General features: G+C 41.2%; 1 protein-coding gene across 2 annotated transcripts; it reads right to left on the bottom strand.

The window, feature by feature from the left end:
• Positions 1-2,268: 2,268 nt before the first annotated feature.
• Positions 2,269-18,650, bottom strand: LOC5572110 (zinc finger protein 33A). Of its 2 annotated transcripts, XM_021843327.1 has the most exons (6): positions 18,436-18,646; positions 17,406-18,375; positions 4,072-4,184; positions 3,473-4,007; positions 2,579-2,813; positions 2,269-2,513 (listed from the first exon to the last, which is right to left on the bottom strand). In XM_021843327.1, exons 1-6 carry the CDS (start codon positions 18,507-18,509, stop codon positions 2,344-2,346), a joined length of 2,097 nt encoding a protein of 698 aa, XP_021699019.1. In that variant the 5' UTR covers positions 18,510-18,646; the 3' UTR covers positions 2,269-2,343. The 2 variants fall into 2 exon arrangements, with proteins under 2 accessions (XP_021699019.1, XP_021699020.1); XM_021843328.1 differs by lacking the exon at positions 2,269-2,513 and having other exon boundaries at positions 2,675-2,962; positions 18,436-18,650.
• Between the last annotated feature and the right edge of the window lie 172 nt (positions 18,651-18,822).

Raw genomic sequence — 18,822 nt, 5'->3', positions numbered from 1 at the left:
GATTGCTCTGTTTTAATAAAGTCGTGAGGAATTAAACTTTCTAATTTCAAGCAAAAAAATGACACAAACTCATCTACAGGTTTTACAATAGTTTCTAGGTCACACCTATCCGTGGTCACCCATTGCTCAAATGATAACTGATCAATATAATTTTCTTCAAACTCAGCGAATAAAGTATTTTCCAATGATGAAGAATCTGGACAATCCGAACAAGATCGTAGATAGCAATTTGATGTTGTATTTTCACACAAAAGACTACCAGTTAACATTTTAATATCCTTTGATAAATTGATTCTTTTCAAACTATGTAAGATTAGGTTAATATTTTCGTGTGTTGTGCACACACAAACATTATGTGTTCCTGAATTGGATAGAAGCTTGCATTGCCTTGGACGAAGGCTTGCAAATGAGGAAAAACCTACCTTAATATTTTCGTTAATTTCCTTGAAGCGTGTATACGCTTCTTTCAAAGTAGTCATCATTAATCGTTTTTGGATTGCTTGACGCTTTCCATCTTTTTTTACAGATACATAATCTTTTTGGCCAGGCATAGCTCTACTTACTTCATCGTCTTCAAAATATTGAATTATTTTTTCTTTTGTCTCATCTGTTAATGAAGTACTCGACCTAGCATTTTTGGTTGCAAGACAGTTATTTTTGAATTGTTTTGCCTCTTTTGCTGTATTTCTATTGGTTTTGAACTCATCAATGGCGTCTTGAATAGACCACGAGCTTGGCAGCATCGACAAAATCAATAATTTTTCTTTCCTTGTCGTGGCTAGATTCGAGAACCTTTCCTTCATATTCATAATTACCTCATCGTAGTCTGTATTTTCCACATCCTCAGGTCCTAATTTGAAGAGGTTTCTTCGTACAGCTTCGTTGATTTCACGGTATTTTTTCTCGGGATAATTGACGTAACCCATCTTCGTCCATTTAATCGGAGTCACTTTTATTCCAGCTATCCCTTCGTTGAAGCGTTCGATGTTGACCTTCTGGATGCACTCATCTTCTGATTGATTTGTTGAAACAGATGTCGCTGATGGTACCGTGGCAAGACTATCTGCACTTGGTACTTCTGGTAACTCCTCAGTTGTTGTCGGTGCATCTAGTAATTCCTCAGTTGTTGTTGTTTTCGAACTTCCTGCAACCTGATCCACCGATGATGTACAGATTGCCCGTTTGTCAACGTTTAAACGGCAGGACGTACAAATGCGTAAATTTGTATTCAATGTAGACATTGGAGCATAACCATCCGCTTTCAGTTTATCTATGGTGCTTTCGGTGAGATTTCGTAGCTCTTTCGAACACTTTTTTTCTGCAAACGGCTTGCAACAGTTGAGAAAGCGACTACTCATGTTGCTCGTTAGATTTTAATAAACAAAAAAGTTTTTACTGACTAGTTTGGTGTCGTTTGCTTGACTGAAGAAAAATTTTACAATTAAATCTTTTATAACCATAGTGGTAGTATATTTTTAGCTTTTTCGTGAGTATGTTCATGGTATGTACCTATCATGTTTTTGATGTTGTTGAAGTTACTCGCTTTCTCCCAAATATGATTAACAAAGTCTATTCTCTACCAAGGCGGGTCTATACCCAGGTGTAATCAGATTTTAACTTTGTGGAGAAAACCAGCGCCGAGAAAACCGACCTGCTTTACGTATACTAGATCACCTGGGTATAGACCCGCCTTGTTCTCTACGAGGTAAACTTTTTGCAGGTAAACTAGTCGTATACCTGTATAGAAAACTTTTTTTGTAGCTTTTGTCTTCAATATTAGATTTCTTATAGGTTTCTTTTATCAAAAGGTTTCAACACTATTGAGAGAATTTTTCTTCAGTTACGTACAATAAAAAATATGACACTATCAAGACTTTGGATCACAACACTGGATCGCGTCTAACTTTCTAATAGATGCTATAATAGTTATGAATAATTAAATAAAATATCATGAAAACAACTTGTTAACCTCATGTGGTACCCTTAACAAAAAATTCAGCAACAAACTCGGCAAGCCTCGTAGTATAAATTTACGACTCGTGATGTAAAAATCATCATTCTGCAACTTGTTCCGTAAACTATTTACTATTTCGATTGCGCTAGGCGTGCGCAAGTAGGATGTAACAATAACATATTGACCTCCTAATGTTGATACGTAAGAAATCATCTATTCGATGATTCAACTGACAATGAAAATCATAATGATCTATAAAACATCTAAAGCCAAGATTTTCGAAATGGAGTTTCACAAAACAAATAGTGTAAAAATGTGTTTAAAAAGGTACCTGTTGCTCTATGTTTTTACAAATATTCATAAGCGTATATGTACACACATACTTTCTTTTACAGAAGCTCCCTTCTTTCATCGGAATTCACAAACTCTATCGAATATTGTATGAATTTGACATCATCGTCCTCTACATCTTCAATTATCTCAGACATAGTGCTTTGTTCCTCCAGGATAATACTCTCTGCGTTTATGGCTGAATGTCGTTGAATCGATTGCAGCAGGACTGAAAAACGAACATGAAAGTAGGCAATTAATAATCTCTTTTTCAGATGGACAGACGATTCTCACTTGATTCTCCCCGATGGTTGGTTTTGATATGCATTGCCAGTGCACTGTTCGACGTGAACGATTTTGTACATTCCATACAAGCGAACGGTCGTTCCTTGGTATGCGTCCGAATGTGAATTTGTAACGTGGATGGCCGGTCGAAGGATTTTTGGCAATATTCACAGATAAACATTTTGGGCTGCACACTCCGCACATGAATGTTGTGTTTCTTGCCGAGGTGCACCTCTAAATTGACCTATTAAGGAAAGAATTGTTGCTGGTTAGGGTGTCCCAGCAAATACCAAAGTCCGAAAAGTCATGTTGCTTAAGGGGGCAAAAGTATTTCTTTATCAAAATCAAGAACATTCCCGTGAAAACATGTTCATTGCATTCTATGCTCCAACCCTAGAACGAAAAATATAAAAATATGACGGGGTCATATTAGCATACACTGAACAAAAACTCCAGTCCTACATTGAATGATTTGTAATTCAAACGCTTACAATAGTTCATATTCCTCATTTTGAATGACATTGAAGTAATATGATGCATCCACAGTATATTGAACAAAAATCATCCAATTCAGTTATGAATCTCAGATGTCAATGGTTGCTACTCCGTGATTGATCGGAACTTGGAAGAATTGCACTTCGATCCAAATGAATAAGGGATAGGACTTTTCACTTACTATCGAAGTGCAAATTTTAGCATCTCTTATATTATTGATCAATAACGGTGCCGGCCAAGTCCTTACAGTCAATTGGGATGAGAAGAAATGTAGTGTGTAATGAATGTTGTATTAATAAGCATATCTTTCGTTCTAGGGTTAAAAATCCATGGCATCTCGAACTTTTCTTTTCCTAAGACACTCTATTGCTGGTATAACTGAAATGAAAATAAAATAATTCTACTTACTTTTTGAGAAAAGGAAGTATTACACTGTGGGCATTTGAAAGGTTTTTCCTGAGTATGAACGCGAGCATGTTTATCCAGCAAACTTTTGTAGAGAAACTGCTTCGGGCAACTGGCACAGACAAATACCTTGGGATGAAGCTTTCGTTTGTGCTTTTTCAACAGCTTTTCAGTTTTGAACGTTTTAAGACACACCATACAGCGATACAGCCCATCGTCGACGGTTATCGTTTCCTCATCGCCTTGCACTATCAGCTCAGCGTTTTCATTCTGGGCTATCATATCGATGTACTCCTGGAGGGATATTTCAGTTTTGTGCTGCGATTTGATGTGTTCATAATAGTTGGTAATTTCGGCAAAACGTTCCGTGCAAAGCGTACATGCATGGGGTAGTTTCTTCCAATGGGTTTTAAGGTGAATTTTTAACTCGCTCAATCGGATGCACTTTTTGTCGCAAACGGAACAACTATACTTTTTCACCGGCATTTCTCCCGTGTGCATCCGCCGATGTATCGAAAGATTGATTTTTTGGGAAAAGCTGAAATATAGCCATAGCATTAGAAATCGGGCAGTATGAATTACAATTTATATATTTACGCTACCTTTTTCCACAATCTTCACAAACATGGGGCTTCAGTCCGGTGTGAACTAACAAATGTTTTTTGAGAGCACTTTCGTATTGAAATCCTTTGTTACAGTACGTACAAAAATGTTTCTGGAATGGAAAATTTAAGTCTTCCTTTATCATTCTAAGAATGTAACAAATTTATCGCGAAAGAAAAAACAAAGTGTGCCGGTGAAAAAAAAATAAACGCGTCAATAGTGTTGGATCCGTTGAATCTGTTGCATGCTCCTTGTGGGCGAGCGACGGAATCCGGATCCATTGTGTTCAGTTTGCGCTGCGCGGAAGAAAAAACGAAGTGTGCAGGTGAAAAGAAAAACATACTCGTCAGTAGTGTTGGATCCGCTGAATCGGTTGCATGCTCCTTGTGAGCGAGCGACGGAATCCGGATCCATTGTGTCCAGTTTGCGCTGCGCGGAAGAAAAAACGAAGTGTGCCGGTGAAAAAAAAACAAACGCGTCAGTAGTGTTGGATCCGCTGAATCTGTTGCATGCTCCTTGTGGGCGAGCGACGGAATCCGGATCAATTGTGTCCAGTTTGCGCTGCGCGGAAGAAAAAACGAAGTGTGCCGGTGAAAAGAAAAACAAACGCGTCAGTAGTGTTGGATCCGTTGAATCTGTTGCATGCTCCTTGTGGGTGAGCGACGGAATCCGGATCCATTGTGTCCGGTTCGCGTTGCGCGGAAGAAAAAACGAAATGCGCCGGTGAAAAACAAAAAAACGCGTCAGTAGAATTTGATACGTTGAACCTGTTGTATGCTCTTGTCGAGCGAGCGACGAAATCAGTATCGTGTCTGGTTTGGATAGTGCGGTCATTCGTGTATATGCTCACGTATTCATTTCGAATTATATATTTATCGTTTACCAAAACGAATCCTTTCCCATATCCACACTCCCAGTGTTTTCTTGTGGAAGTGCAGAGGACTCCTCGGCTTCTGTAAAGCAAGTAACACGTCAACATTTCCCTCCCATTCCCAAATTGACCTGCATTCGGACGCAGCCGGTGCCGGTATTGTTTATTATAATAATAAGAGCACCAGTATTTACACATTCCGAAACCCAAGAATCAACCGCTGGCGGAAAAATGGCTACGGTAACTATAAATGTGTTTTTTTTTTTGTGATGTTCCCGTTGGATATTTCTAAATATGAAATCGCTCAGCAGCATGTACCGATCATGATTCTGGACCGTGAACTCGGTTCGTCAGCGCAGGGAATGTTGAATGCCAGTCCGCAAATGAAACTCAGGATAACGAAGCGAATAAATAGTTCCAGTCCATATACCTGGTCTACTAGCGTAGGGAATGCAGAATTCCAGTCCACAATTGAAACCCAGGACAACGAAGGGAATTAATTATTCCAGCTCGTATACCTGGTCCACCGGCGTAGGGTATGCAGAATTGCAGTCCGCAAATAAATCCAGGACAACGTAGCGAGAAATCCAGTTTGTATACCTGGTACACAAGCGAAGAAAATTACGAATTTAAGTCCGCAGAGAAAGAAGACGAAGGGAATCCTTGAATGATTCTAGTCCGTCAGATAGATGTTGTTTGGAAATTTTCACTGGTCTCCATGGTAACTGTTGAAAGAAAACCATAATCAAATCTGACAAAGCCAAATCAATGCTCACTCGATTGTTAGGGCCCATTCACAAATTTCATAACGCCGAAGCGGGTGGGTGGGTGTCCTCGTGATGTTACGACTCATACAAAATTTATAGAATATTCATACAAAAAGTGTTACGAGGGGGTGGGTGGGTGTCGAAAATGGCCATTTTTGGCGTTATGAAATTTGTGAATAAACCCTTATTATTTTCAAACCGGAGAGATCAGTTCGTCTCGTACTTGGCATTAAAGGGAATCGATGTTCATGAAGAGATGTATCGTGCACTGATGTGTTTCGGTGGATCAGATGTTAGGAAGATTGCCCAAAATTTTAGCACGGATAGAGGTTGTTTGCTCGATAATTCTTACAGGGCGGCCATGGAAATCCTGGACAACTATTAAGATGAAGGTGCATCGGAGCCAAACCTCGAATATTCAAAAGCACAAATCTAGATAACCAGACAACCATTTGTGCTGAAAACCTTACTCACTGGTCACTCGCTGGGGATGACCAATCGATTTAATTTTCAGCGCGATCGGTTGTCAGGTTCTCTAGATTTGTGCTCTTGAAAATTTAAGGTTTGGCTTCGATGCATCTTCACCTTAAGCTCCCCGAATGTCATTGTGTTACGAAAGATGTAGATTTCGACAACTCTAATTCAATCCTCATGAGACGTTGGATCAGTTCACGATGCGATCAGTTCGTCTCGTACTTGGCATTAAAGGGAATCGATGATCATGAAGAGATGTATCGTGCACTGATGTGTTTCGGTGGATCAGATGTTAGGAAGATTGCCCAAAATTTTAGCACGGATGAAGGTTGTTTGCTCGATAATTCTTACCGGGCGGCCATGGAAATCCTGGACAACTATTAAGCTCCCCGAATGTCATTGCGTTACGAAAGATGTAGATTTCGACAACTCTAATTCAATCCTCATGAGACGTTGGATCAGTTCACGATGCGTTTAGGATCTCAAGCGTTACTGTACGGTTTCGGTGAGCAAATCGAGGGAATGATGATGGACCAAATCGTTTTTGCTACGAAGGAAGACGACGAGCTCAGAGCTAAATATCTTGAGTCTGATACATCGCTGAAAGAAATGCTGAAGATGGACCAATACTTACTTACTTATTTGGCTTTACATCAATTATCTTGATAAAGCCTCGCCAACAATATTTCGCCAATTCCCTCGGTTCATGGCCGCTTCTCTCCATCCTCGCCTGTGACCCACGCTCTCCAGGTCCTGGTGTACCTGATCAATCCACCTAGCTCGCTGCGCCCCACGCCTTCTTGTTCCGACCGGATTCGTGGCGAACACCATCTTTACAGGGTTGTTGTCCGGCATTCTTGCAACATGCCCTGCCCAGCGTATCCTTCCAGCTTTAGCTACCTTCACGATACTGGGTTCGCCGTAGAGTTGAGCGAGCTCGTGGTTCATCCTTCGCCGCCACACGCCGTTCTCCTGCACGCCACCGAAGATCGTCCTTAGCACTCGGCGTTCGAAAACCCCAAGAGCTTGCAAGTCCTCCTCAAGCATAGTCCACGCCTCATGCCCATAGAGGACTACCGGTCTTATGAGCGTTTTGTACATCGTGCATTTGGTGCGGGGGTGAATCTTTCTTGACCGCAGTTTCTTCTGGAGCCCATAGTAGGCACGACTTCCGCTGATGATGCGCCTTCGTATTTCCCGACTAACATTGTTGTCAGCCGTCAACAAGGATCCGAGGTAGACGAACTCGTCCACCACCTCGAAGGTATCCCCGTCTATCGTAACACTGCTTCCTAGGCGGGTCCTGTCGCGCTCAGTTCCGCCAACCAGCATGTACTTTGTTTTCGACGCATTCACCATTAGCCCGACTCTTGTTGATTCGCTTTTCAGGCGGGTGAACAAATCTGCCACCGTTTCAAATTTTCTCCCAATAATATCCATGTCGTCCGCGAAGCAAACAAATTGTCCGGATCTCGTGAAAATCGTACCTCGACTGTTAAGTCCGGCTCTCCGCATGACACCTTCAAGCGCAATATTGAACAACAGGCACGAAAGTCCATCGCCCTGTCGTAGTCCCCGCCGAGACTCGAACGAACTGGAGTGTTCGCCCGAGATCTTCACGCAGTTTTGCACACCGTCCATCGTTGCTCTGATCAATCTTGTGAGCTTCCCGGGAAAGCTGTTCTCGTCCATGATTTTCCATAGCTCTATGCGGTCGATACTATCGTATGCCGCCTTGAAATCGATGAACAAATGGTGCGTAGGGACCTGGTACTCACGGCATTTCTGGAGGATTTGCCGCACGGAAAAGATCTGGTCCGTTGTCGAGCGGCCGTCGATGAAACCTGCCTGATAACTTCCCACGAACTCGTTTGCTATAGGTGATAGACGACGGAAGAGAATCTGGGATAGCACTTTATAGGCGGCGTTTAGGATGGTGATTGCACGATAATTTTCACACTCCAGTTTGTCGCCCTTTTTGTAGATAGGGCATATAACGCCTTGCTTCCACTCCTCCGGTAGCTGTTCCGTTTCCCAGATTCTGACTATCAGCCGATGCAGACAAGCGGCCAACCTGTCCGGGCCCATCTTGATGAGTTCGGCTCCGATACCATCCTTGCCAGCGGCTTTGTTGTTCTTGAGCTGTTGAATGGCATCCTTAACTTCCCCCATCGTGGGAGCTGGTTGATTTCCGCTATCCGCTGTGCTGACGTAGCCATCGCCTTCGCTGTCCTGACCTTCTGTGCCTGTGTTCTCTGCGCCATTCAGGTGTTCATCGTAGTGCTGCTTCCACCTTTCGATCACCTCGCGTCCGTCCGTCAAGATGCTCCCATCCTTATCCCGGCACATCTCAGCTCGCGGCACGAAGCCTTTGCGGGATGTGTTGAGCTTCTGATAGAACTTCCGCGTTTCTTGAGAACGGTACAGCAACTCCATCTCTTGGCACTCCACCTCTTCCAGGCGGCGCTTTTTGTCCCGGAATAGGCGGGTTTGCTGTTTCCGCTTCAGTCTGTATCGTTCCACGTTTTGCCGCGTACCATGCTGCAGCATTGCAGCCCGCGCTGCATTCTTCTCCTCTAAAACCTCTTGGCACTCCTCGTCGAACCAATCGTTTCTTGAGCTCCGTTCCACATATCCGACAACGCTTTCGGCAGCGTCGTTAATGGCTGCTTTGACTGTCCTCCAGCAGTCCTCAAGAGGGGCCCTATCGAGCTCGCCCTCATCCGGCAACGCTGCCTCAAGATGCTGCGCGTACGCATTGGCGACATCCGGTTGTTTCAGCCGCTCGAGATTGTACCGGGGCGGGCGTCGGTACCGTACATTGTTGATGACGGATAGTTTTGGGCGCAGTTTCACCATCACCAGGTAGTGGTCGGAGTCAATGTTGGCGCCACGATAGGTTCTGACGTCGGTTATGTCGGAGAAGTGCCGTCCATCGATCAAAACGTGGTCGATTTGCGATTCTGTCTGCTGAGGTGATCTCCAGGTGTACCGATACGGGAGGCTGTGCTGGAAATAGGTGCTACGAATGGCCATGTTCTTGGAGGCGGCAAAATCTATCAGTCGTAGGCCGTTCTCGTTCGTCAGCCGGTGGGCGCTGAACTTTCCAATCGTCGGTCTGAACTCCTCCTCCTGGCCAACCTGAGCATTCAAATCTCCTATGATGATCTTGACGTCGTGGCTTGGGCAGCGGTCGTACTCGCGTTCGAGCTGCGCGTAAAATGCGTCCTTGTCATCATCAGTGCTTCCGGAGTGTGGGCTATGCACGTTGATTATGCTGAAGTTAAAGAATCGGCCTTTGATTCTTAACTTGCACATTCGTTCATTGATCGGCCACCACCCGATCACGCGCCTTTGCATATCACCCATCACTATAAAAGCTGTTCCCAGCTCGCGTGTGTTGCCGCAGCTCTGGTAGATGGTATGATTACCTCTAAACGTTCGCACCAATGCTCCTGTCCAGCATACCTCCTGCAGCGCTACGATGTCGAAACCGCGGGTCTTCAGTACATCGGAGAGTATGCGAGTACTTCCAATGAAGTTGAGAGATTTGCAGTTCCACGTACCGAGTTTCCAATCGCTAGTCCATTTTCGTCGCTGTGGTCTTTGCCGATTGTTCCGGTCCGTATTCTCTCGTTGACGTTCCTGTGCTGATGTGTTTTTACGGCTGGCTCGCAGGGCCTGACACCAACCCCCTAGATTTCCGGAGGACCATTCCCCCTAAATGTTCGGAGGGCCATAGTGCGCAGTTTAGCTTAGAGTCCTTCTCTGGCACTCGGACGATGATCAGCCGCCCCTGACATGGGGAACAGACGCTGTTGTGAGCCGCTCCTAACGTGGAGTACAGACGCTCCAGGTTTGCAAAAGCAAACCCCCCCTTCCCTGTCAGCATACGACCAAAGTTCCCACCGGGGGTTGGTTACCCGATCTTCCCCAAGGTTACTCGTACCCCGGCCAGTACCACGAGGAGGTAGGGATAGGCGTTGCTGGGCAAGAGGCTAAGGACCGCACAAAGGGGTCTATTTTATTCCTGCAGGTACGCGAGGTACCAATGGTACGCCATGCCCAGCCATTTACCGCGCCAAGATGGAACCAGTGCGTTTACTAATTTGACGTTTGAGCGGTGCCGAATTCACTCAAACGTCAAATAGTGAACTCGTGCATCGGTCCATTGGTCGAACTTACGAATCAGTGAAACATCAAGTTCAGGAATTTTGAAGTGCCCTGCCACACTCACTGACTTTTTCGGTAGTTCCAAAACCCAGTAAAATTTTACCGACCCCAGTAATTTAATCTTAGTGTGTACCGTAGATGTTTATTCGTACGAAAAATGCATGTCGATTGGGTTTTAATTTGTATTGATTTCTGAAAAAAACAGTATCCGGAGAAGCAAAGCATGAAGCATGGCAAACTGGAAAGCCAGTAAAAACGCTCAACAATTTTACTGACTAAGTAAGTTATTTCCATCAATCAAAACATATTTTGGATTACAGGGTTTTTTCGGTAATCGTAAAAATTACCGAAAAAACCGTAGTTCCAAAACCCAGTAAAATTTTACAGGGGTCGGTAATCTGAAGTGGCTGTGCATTGTTTTTGTTCGCGTTTGACGTTTACACACTACCGCCATCTGTTGGCCCGTCGACCAAAAATACACTATTTATAGCATTGGGCGTACATGTCCTCGTGACTATGATTTTGATCGCGATTTGTTCTAAGTGTTACGTCTGTTTGTTTGTGTTACATGTGTGTGTGTGTGTGGGTGTGTGTGTGTGTGTGTGTGTGTGTGATACAATCCACCTCCCACTGGCCGGCAGTGCTTTTATGGAAGAAAATTGTATGCATGTATTTAATGATACCCTTCGATATCTTTATATCTGCATACAATTTTAGCCCAGGAGATGAAAGGTGATAGCTCTACTGAAATTCCAACGACCCATTTCAAGAATGGTAGTAAATACACACACATTCTGAGGTCATTTTCATTTACAGTAAGCCCCGCATAAAAACATCCAGATATCAAATGGATATATGCAATGTTTTTACACTTCCCGAATCGAAAATTATATTTTCGACCCTGGCACGTATTTAGTTTGAATTGGTAATAAGTGAGTAAAGTAAACAATAATAAAGAACGATTTTACCATTTTTTTTGTGAAGCAGTTTTTCTTCGTCGCCGCACTGGGGTTTCCGTAAAATACTATACACTTTTTCACTGCACTCCACGCGTAACACGTTCGATCCTGACCGCATCACCCGCCCCGCAGGAGCAAGCGTCGCAGTCAAAGGATCACACACTACTCACGTCTGTTTGTTTGTGTTACATACATCAAAAATGGATTAAATTATGGAACTTCCAAAATTAGATATGTGTGCTTCAATCAAAATACACCGAACGGTAACACATGTAAAACAGGCGTATAGGCGTATACCGATACCTTTGGAAGAGATTACTCTACTAAAATTAAAAGAATTAGAAAGTCAAGGTATAATTGAAAAAGTTTATGAAGGGGGCTCAGATAGCCGTAGCGGTAAACGCGCAGCTATTCAGCAAGACCAAGCTGAGGGTCATGGGTTCGATACCTACCGACCGAGGATCTATTCGTAAAGGAATCGACTTCTCATGGCATAAAGTATCTTCGTACCTGCCACACGATATACACATGCAAAAATGATCAATTGGCACAGAAAACTCTCAGTTAATAACTGTGGAAGTGTATAAGAACACTAAGCTGAGAAGTCTCGGGAAAAAAAACTCTCGAAGGTCACGTCTTCTTTCGTTTATTCACTAAACATGGTATCAACAACAAACAAAAGGAAGGGTGGATCTCTGAATTCACAAGTGGGATTTAAAACTGTTACTAAACGTGGAAAGAATGGAAGAAACGACGCTTCCCCGAAATGCGAACTTTCTTCCAAGGATGAAATGAATAATTGTATCGAAATGAGCAATCAGTTCGATGCTCTAGACAAATTTCCCGAGCACCAAATTGTAGCAGTCTCTAGCCCAGGCTCTTTGATTCAAGTGAGGAAGCAAAGAGTGTCGCCTATCGTGGTCAGTTGTTCCGAATTTGGGGTATTTAGGCAGGAGATCTTGAACTGCATTAGAAGAATCAAGGTTACCTTCCAAATCGCAAAGAAAGGAGATTGTCGCGTTTTGCCGCAAACTTTTAAAGATTGCGAACTTCTTCTCAAACATCTTGAAGAGAAGAAGCACAATTTGTTTACTTATGACGACAAAACTGAACGTTTGTTTAAAATCGTTTTGAAAGGTCTCTCAAGTGACTATAAGTCACCCGAAGAGATCAAAAATGGAATAAATGATTTACTTGGATTTCCCCAGTCCAAGTAAGCATTATGAAAAAGAGAACCCAATCTGGCATTGTTTGGAAAGGGCTTTCTCAAGAATATTATTTAGTTCACTTTAACAAAAAAGAACTAAATAATATTGAAGCTATAGAAAAAGCAAAACTTTTGTTCGATGTCCGTGTGACATGGGAACATTTTCAAAAACCTGGAGGAAAATACCAGAACCCCACTCAGTGCCGTCGGTGCCAAAAGTGGGGTCATGGTACAAACAATTGTCGCATGGATACTTAATGCATGATTTGCCGAGGTTCTTCTCACGCCAAGGACGTCAGTCCAGTGAAGGAAGATACCACCAAGTTCATATGCTCTAATCTAATCATAAATCAAATTTTTGGGATTGTCCTTCACGCAAAAGAGTCGTTGAGGCTCGTACCAGGCAGATGAAAGATAATATCCGTTACGATAACGGTCGTTTCCGGAATTTGCCTGCTAGAGTATCGAACAATACTCATTTTTCAGTTAACGATCGCTTGATTAGGAATCATACCCATCAGGAAGATCATAATCATGCTCATTCACAAACTAATTTTAATCCGTCGGGTAGCCGTTCGAATCTTTTAATTTCGAATGTATCTATCCACGGTAAATCTGCTGTTTTTGAAACTTTAGGTGTTTCAGTTGAAACACAACTTGGTAAATATACTTTCATAGCAGCCTATTTGCCTTTTCAATGCTCTGGACAGCAAGTTAATTTGCTCCAAACTGACTTGCGAAAATTGACGCGCAATAAATCAATTTTTTTTTTGTCATTGGTGACTTCAATGCCAAACATCGGTCATGGAATAATTCTCAAAGTAATTCCAACGGCAGAATTTTATTTGATGAGTGCTCTTCAGGATATTTCTCAATTCAATACCCGGATAGCCCCACATGTTTTTCCTCTTCTAGAAATCCATCTACGATTGATTTGGTCTTAACCGACTCTAGTCACCTTTGTAGCCAACTGATTACTCATGCTGATTTTGATTCTGATCATATCCCTGTTACATTTCAAATATCCCATGAACCGATTCTCAATCCTATCAGCTCCACTTTCAATTATTTTCGAGCCGACTGGAATATATATGAAACATTTATTGACTCTGATCTTAATGTTAATATTCCTTTACAAACAAAACTTGATATTGACAATGCTCTTGGAACTTTAACAAATGCCATTGTTGAAGCCAGAAACATTGCAATTCCAAAATGTGACTTTGACAAAATTTGAATCCGTGATTATAGACGATGATCTTAAACTCTTGATCCGTCTTAAAAAAGTGAGGAGAAGGCAATTTCAACGCACTCGTGATCCTGCTATGAAAATTATATGGCAGGATTTGCAGAAAGAAATCAAGAAACGTTTTGCAGATTTAAGAAACAAAAATTTTAAAAATAAAATTCTCAATTGGACCCTGGCTCTAAGCCCTTTTGGAAATTATCTAAAATCTTGAAACAACCTCAGAAGCCAATACCGGCATTGAAAGAGGAAAACAAATTATTACTAACTAATTGCGAAAAAGCTCAAAAACTTGCTATGCAGTTTAAAAGTGCGCACAATTTTAATTTAGGACTTACTAGTCCAATTGAAAATCAAGTTACTCAGGAGTTCGAAAATATTCTCAATCAAGAGAACATTTTCGAAAATGCCTGGGAGACTGATTTGGAAGAAGTGAGAACTATTATTAAAAATATCAAAAATATGAAAGCTCCTGGCGATGATGGAATTTTCTACATCCTCATCAAGAAACTTCCAGAAAGTAGCTTATCATTTTTAGTTGATATATTTAACAAATGTTTTCAATTAGCATATTTTCCTGGCAAATGGAAAAATGCTAAGCTTGTTCCAATTTTAAAACCAGACAAAAATCCTGCAGAAGCTTCTAGCTATCGTCCAATCAGTTTGGTTTCCTCCATCAGTAAACTTTTTGAAAAGGTTATTTTGAACATAATGATGGCCCACATCAACGAAATTCAATTTTTGCCAATGAACAATTCGGATTCCGCCATGGACATTCGACCACTCATCAACTTTTACGTGTAACAAATTTGATCCGTTCCAACAAATCTGAAGGCTACTCTACTGGTCTTGCTCTTCTAGACATAGAAAAAGCATTCGACAGTGTTTGGCATGAAGGTTTGATTGTAAAATTGAAAAACTTTAATTTTCCAACATACATTGTTAGAATAATTCAAAGTTATCTGTCAAATCGTACACTTCAGGTTAATTATTAGAACTCCAGATCTGAAAGACTTCCTGTAAGAGCTGGTGTTCCTCAAGGCAGCATTTTGGGACCAATATTATACAATATTTTCACATCTGACTTACCTGAGTTACCACAGGGATGTCAAAAATCTTTGTTTGCGGATGACACAGGCCTCTCCGCCAAAGGACGAAGCTTGCGTGTCATCTTTAGTCGATTGCAAAAAAGTTTGGATATTTGTCTTCATACTTGCAAAAATGGAAGATTTCTCCTAATGCTTCCAAAACTCAACTAATAATATTCCCACATAAACCCAAAGCTCTTTATTTGAAACTTTCAAGTAGACATGTTGTCACGATGAGAGGAGTTCCAATAAATTGATCAGATGAAGTTAAGTATCTAGGGCTCATGCTAGATAAGAATTTAACATTCAAAAATCACATTGAGGGCATTCAAGCCAAATGTAATAAATATGTAAAATGTCTCTATTCCCTTATTAATAGAAAATCAAAACATTGTCTTAATAACAAGCTTTTGATATTCAAACAAATTTTCAGGCCAGCCATGTTGTATGCTGCACCAATATGGACTAGATGTTGTAATTCCAGGAAGAAAGCTCTGCAGAGAATTCAAAATAAAATTTTGAAAATGATTCTGTAGCTTCCTCCCTGGTATAGTAGGTACCAATGAGTTGTATAGAATATCCAATGTTGAAACATTGGAACAAATGTCAAATAAAATAATTAATAATTTCAGCCAAAAATCGTTACAATCTTCTATTGCCACGATTAATGCGTTATATGTTTAGGTTATGTTAGGTTGAGTATATTCAAAGCGTTTTTTTTTTCTTATAAGCAGGTGAAATCAACTCACCTGGGAGAAATTTTGAGATATGTTCCAAACACGCTAGTACTGTAATGTTAGTACAAACTTATTATCATACAACCATAGTAAAAACTCATTCTTCAAACCATAAGAAGAACTTTGCCCAAGAGAGAAATTCAATCCGGCGGATAGCAGAAGAGATATTCATGAGTTTGTTTGCTATTATTTAGCTAAATATGGGATTATAGCTTTGCCAACATGTCCAAAAATCCCAAACAAAATCAGCGCAAAAGGGATTTGTTTCTTCAGCAACATCCTTTATTATGGTTTGAAGAATGAGTTTTCAATATGGGATGATAAGTTTCTACTTACATGACAGTACTAGCGTGTTTGGAACATTTCTCAAAATTTCTCCATAGTAATTTCCATATAAACATTGTCTTTGGGCCACCTTAAAATCACCACCTAGAAAGCTTAAAATTTCACAGAACACTATTTTTATAGTAGGGATGATAAGGGGCATATGGGAGATTGGATTCTCAAACATTTTTAAAATTTGAATCGCCCTAATGGACACCCTGTGTTTAATTTCCAGTAATCCATTCAGAAGAAACGAGCACATCAGAAGAGAATTCGATAGTAGACCAGAAACCCTTCGAGGATAATTTAACATCCAGAATCGGGAGAGTTATCACCGAGATCGAGTAATCGATCAAAGCGTGAGAAGAGAAAACCTGAATACTTGAATGATTATTTTATTTACAAATATCCAAGATTGATTTAATTATGTTAATGGAACAAGCCCATTTTATTATTAATCTATTTCAATTATTATAAAACATAGGAGAGATGTAGTAGGCTAGCAAGAATGACAGATCATCATAGTAGGCTAAGGTTGTGAAAAGAATAAATCTGTCATTTGAATTTTACCACCGAAGCGAGAAGACGTATTTTGCTTAGCACTATTACACACTCGTTTGTTTTTTAGTTTGATCAAACAAACTAAAATTGATCGCATCCAGCCCTGCAGATTGGAACTCTCTAGCAGGATTTCTCAAGGAAATCAAATGGGCGATATAAAATAGCACACCAAGGAAAACAAACGTAAAAAAATAGCCCGGAAAAAGGACAAAACAGAAAAATAGACACCAATAGGTGAATTTCGGCGAACAATTTTGAAGAGAAGAAACTTTCTTCCATTAGGGTAAATGTACCAATAGTGGAGGTACTAAGCACGACTGAACTTCATTTAAACGCCCAAATTCAAGATGCGCAACTTATGTACATGTTAATGTTTTAACGGGAAGTAATGACCGTTGACATAATGAGAAAAATGATTTCATCGCAGTAATCCACGGCATGTCAGTGAAAAATAATACCTCCACTATTGGTATACTGTTCCTTTAGTTGCGATATATTTTTAATTTGTGTTCCTATAGTTGCGGTATCCGTTGATTTCTTATGGGATCCTCCACTATAGGAACACTTTACCGCAACTATTGGTACAAGCATGTAAAGTTTTAGCAACTTTAGTGATATTTCATCAGTTTTAAAGCAATTTCAACGCTCTTTTCAACTATTCCGTGAATCAATAATCCAACACGTCGATTGGCAGTGTCGGTTCTGTGGTTAATGCAATAAAATCAGTGAAAACGGCACTACCGCAACTATAGGAACACCCACAACTAAGGGAACACTTACCCTACCAGCAATAAAATGTTCTTTTCTTCAAAGAAAGTACACGCTGGAATTTGCCTACAAGTCTCTAAAAAGAGACCTGACAGTTTAACGACTCAACATGAAAAAACGTTTTAAATGATAATAATTCCATCGATATATGCACTTACGTCAACTCGTTTCTCCTTCGAGATAGTAGGGAAATTTTCGTCAAGTACTTCGACTGATCCGTAAATGGTTCCGCTATCCTTTTCAATAAGCGAATCGTCATCCACTTCATCAAGCATTTGTTGGCAGCTTTCATCTTCCACAACGTCCAGCAAACTTTCCGGGCCAGCGACTTCAGCTGCTTCCGAAGTGGTTATCACACTGGCCTCTTCAATCAAACTGTCCGTTCCCAGTTCCGTTGGGGCCTCTTCTACAAACAATGCATCGCAATCTTCTTCATGCTGCAGCTCTGGATCCAATTCCTCCTTCAGATCAAATTCACCGGAGATCACCATTTCGAACTGATTCTCAGATGATAGCAGGACCTCTTCGGTATCCGCGTCTTCCAGCGTTGAAATGACACCTTCCTGGTCAATTTCATCCTTCACTGGAAGCTTCACCGATTCTCCATCCAAACTGCTGACCTGCTCTATTAGCTCATCTTCCGATTCGTCTTCCGACTGGAGGAAGTAATACTTCCCATCAGCATATTCTATTCCTATGGCTTTCGGTGGTTTATGCAACTCATTGCTACTCGAAGCGTTCAACATGATATTGGTCGGAACAGGAAGGAATTCCGACACATCAGAGGTCACATCGTTCGGAAAGATGATTTCAGAAGGTTGAATCAAATTGCTTTCATCATCCACCAGATCACTGGCATCTGCAAAATCATGCAGCAAGGGGCTCGGTTCGGGATTCGAGTCTTCCGTGACATGGGGCTCTGTTTCTTCTGGAACCGGGAATATCGACGGAACGGCAGTCGGAAGCAGAAATCGATAGCCATGAACTGGGTGCTTCCCGAATGCATCTTCTGAAAAATGACAACTGCAAATCCTAGTAGCCACGGTTACCTCTACATCGAGAAGTAAGGCATCGTTTTGATTGAGGACATTTAGCCACTCCAGTCGAAGAATTATGTCCGATGGAAAACTGAAAGGTTTACGCAGATTTTAGGATAACCATTTTCATGCTTTCTAATATGGCACTTACCTAACGAAGAAAACAGAGGTGCAATTGACGACATTTTCGTCAGTGTCACAATACTTGATACAGCAGTGCGTCATTTTACCATAATAGTGATGGATTATTATATTTTTATAAAAAATATGATAGAATTAATACAAAGGTTGGTGTAGTTTTGTTGTGTTTAGATAAATTGTTTTTTTTTTTCACTCCCTTTTGGTGGCACAGACCTACTGTTGTTATTTGCAAAATGTCAAAACTCGTGCGCGACATTTTGCTGTCAGATTACTGACAGCATAGCAGGGGGATGGGAAACTGTTCAAATGCACTGAATTAAAAATAAGCATGCTTTGAAATATCTGTTGATAGTCATTATAAGCCTTTTCCCGATACGTTTCAAATCAGCTGATTCGG

Source organism: Aedes aegypti, chromosome 2 (assembly GCF_002204515.2).
Source record: "Aedes aegypti strain LVP_AGWG chromosome 2, AaegL5.0 Primary Assembly, whole genome shotgun sequence".
In the NCBI taxonomy this organism is placed as follows: Eukaryota; Metazoa; Arthropoda; class Insecta; order Diptera; family Culicidae; genus Aedes; species Aedes aegypti.
The sequence above is the reverse complement of the archived record's forward strand: the minus strand, read 5'-3'. Positions and strand labels throughout refer to the sequence as shown.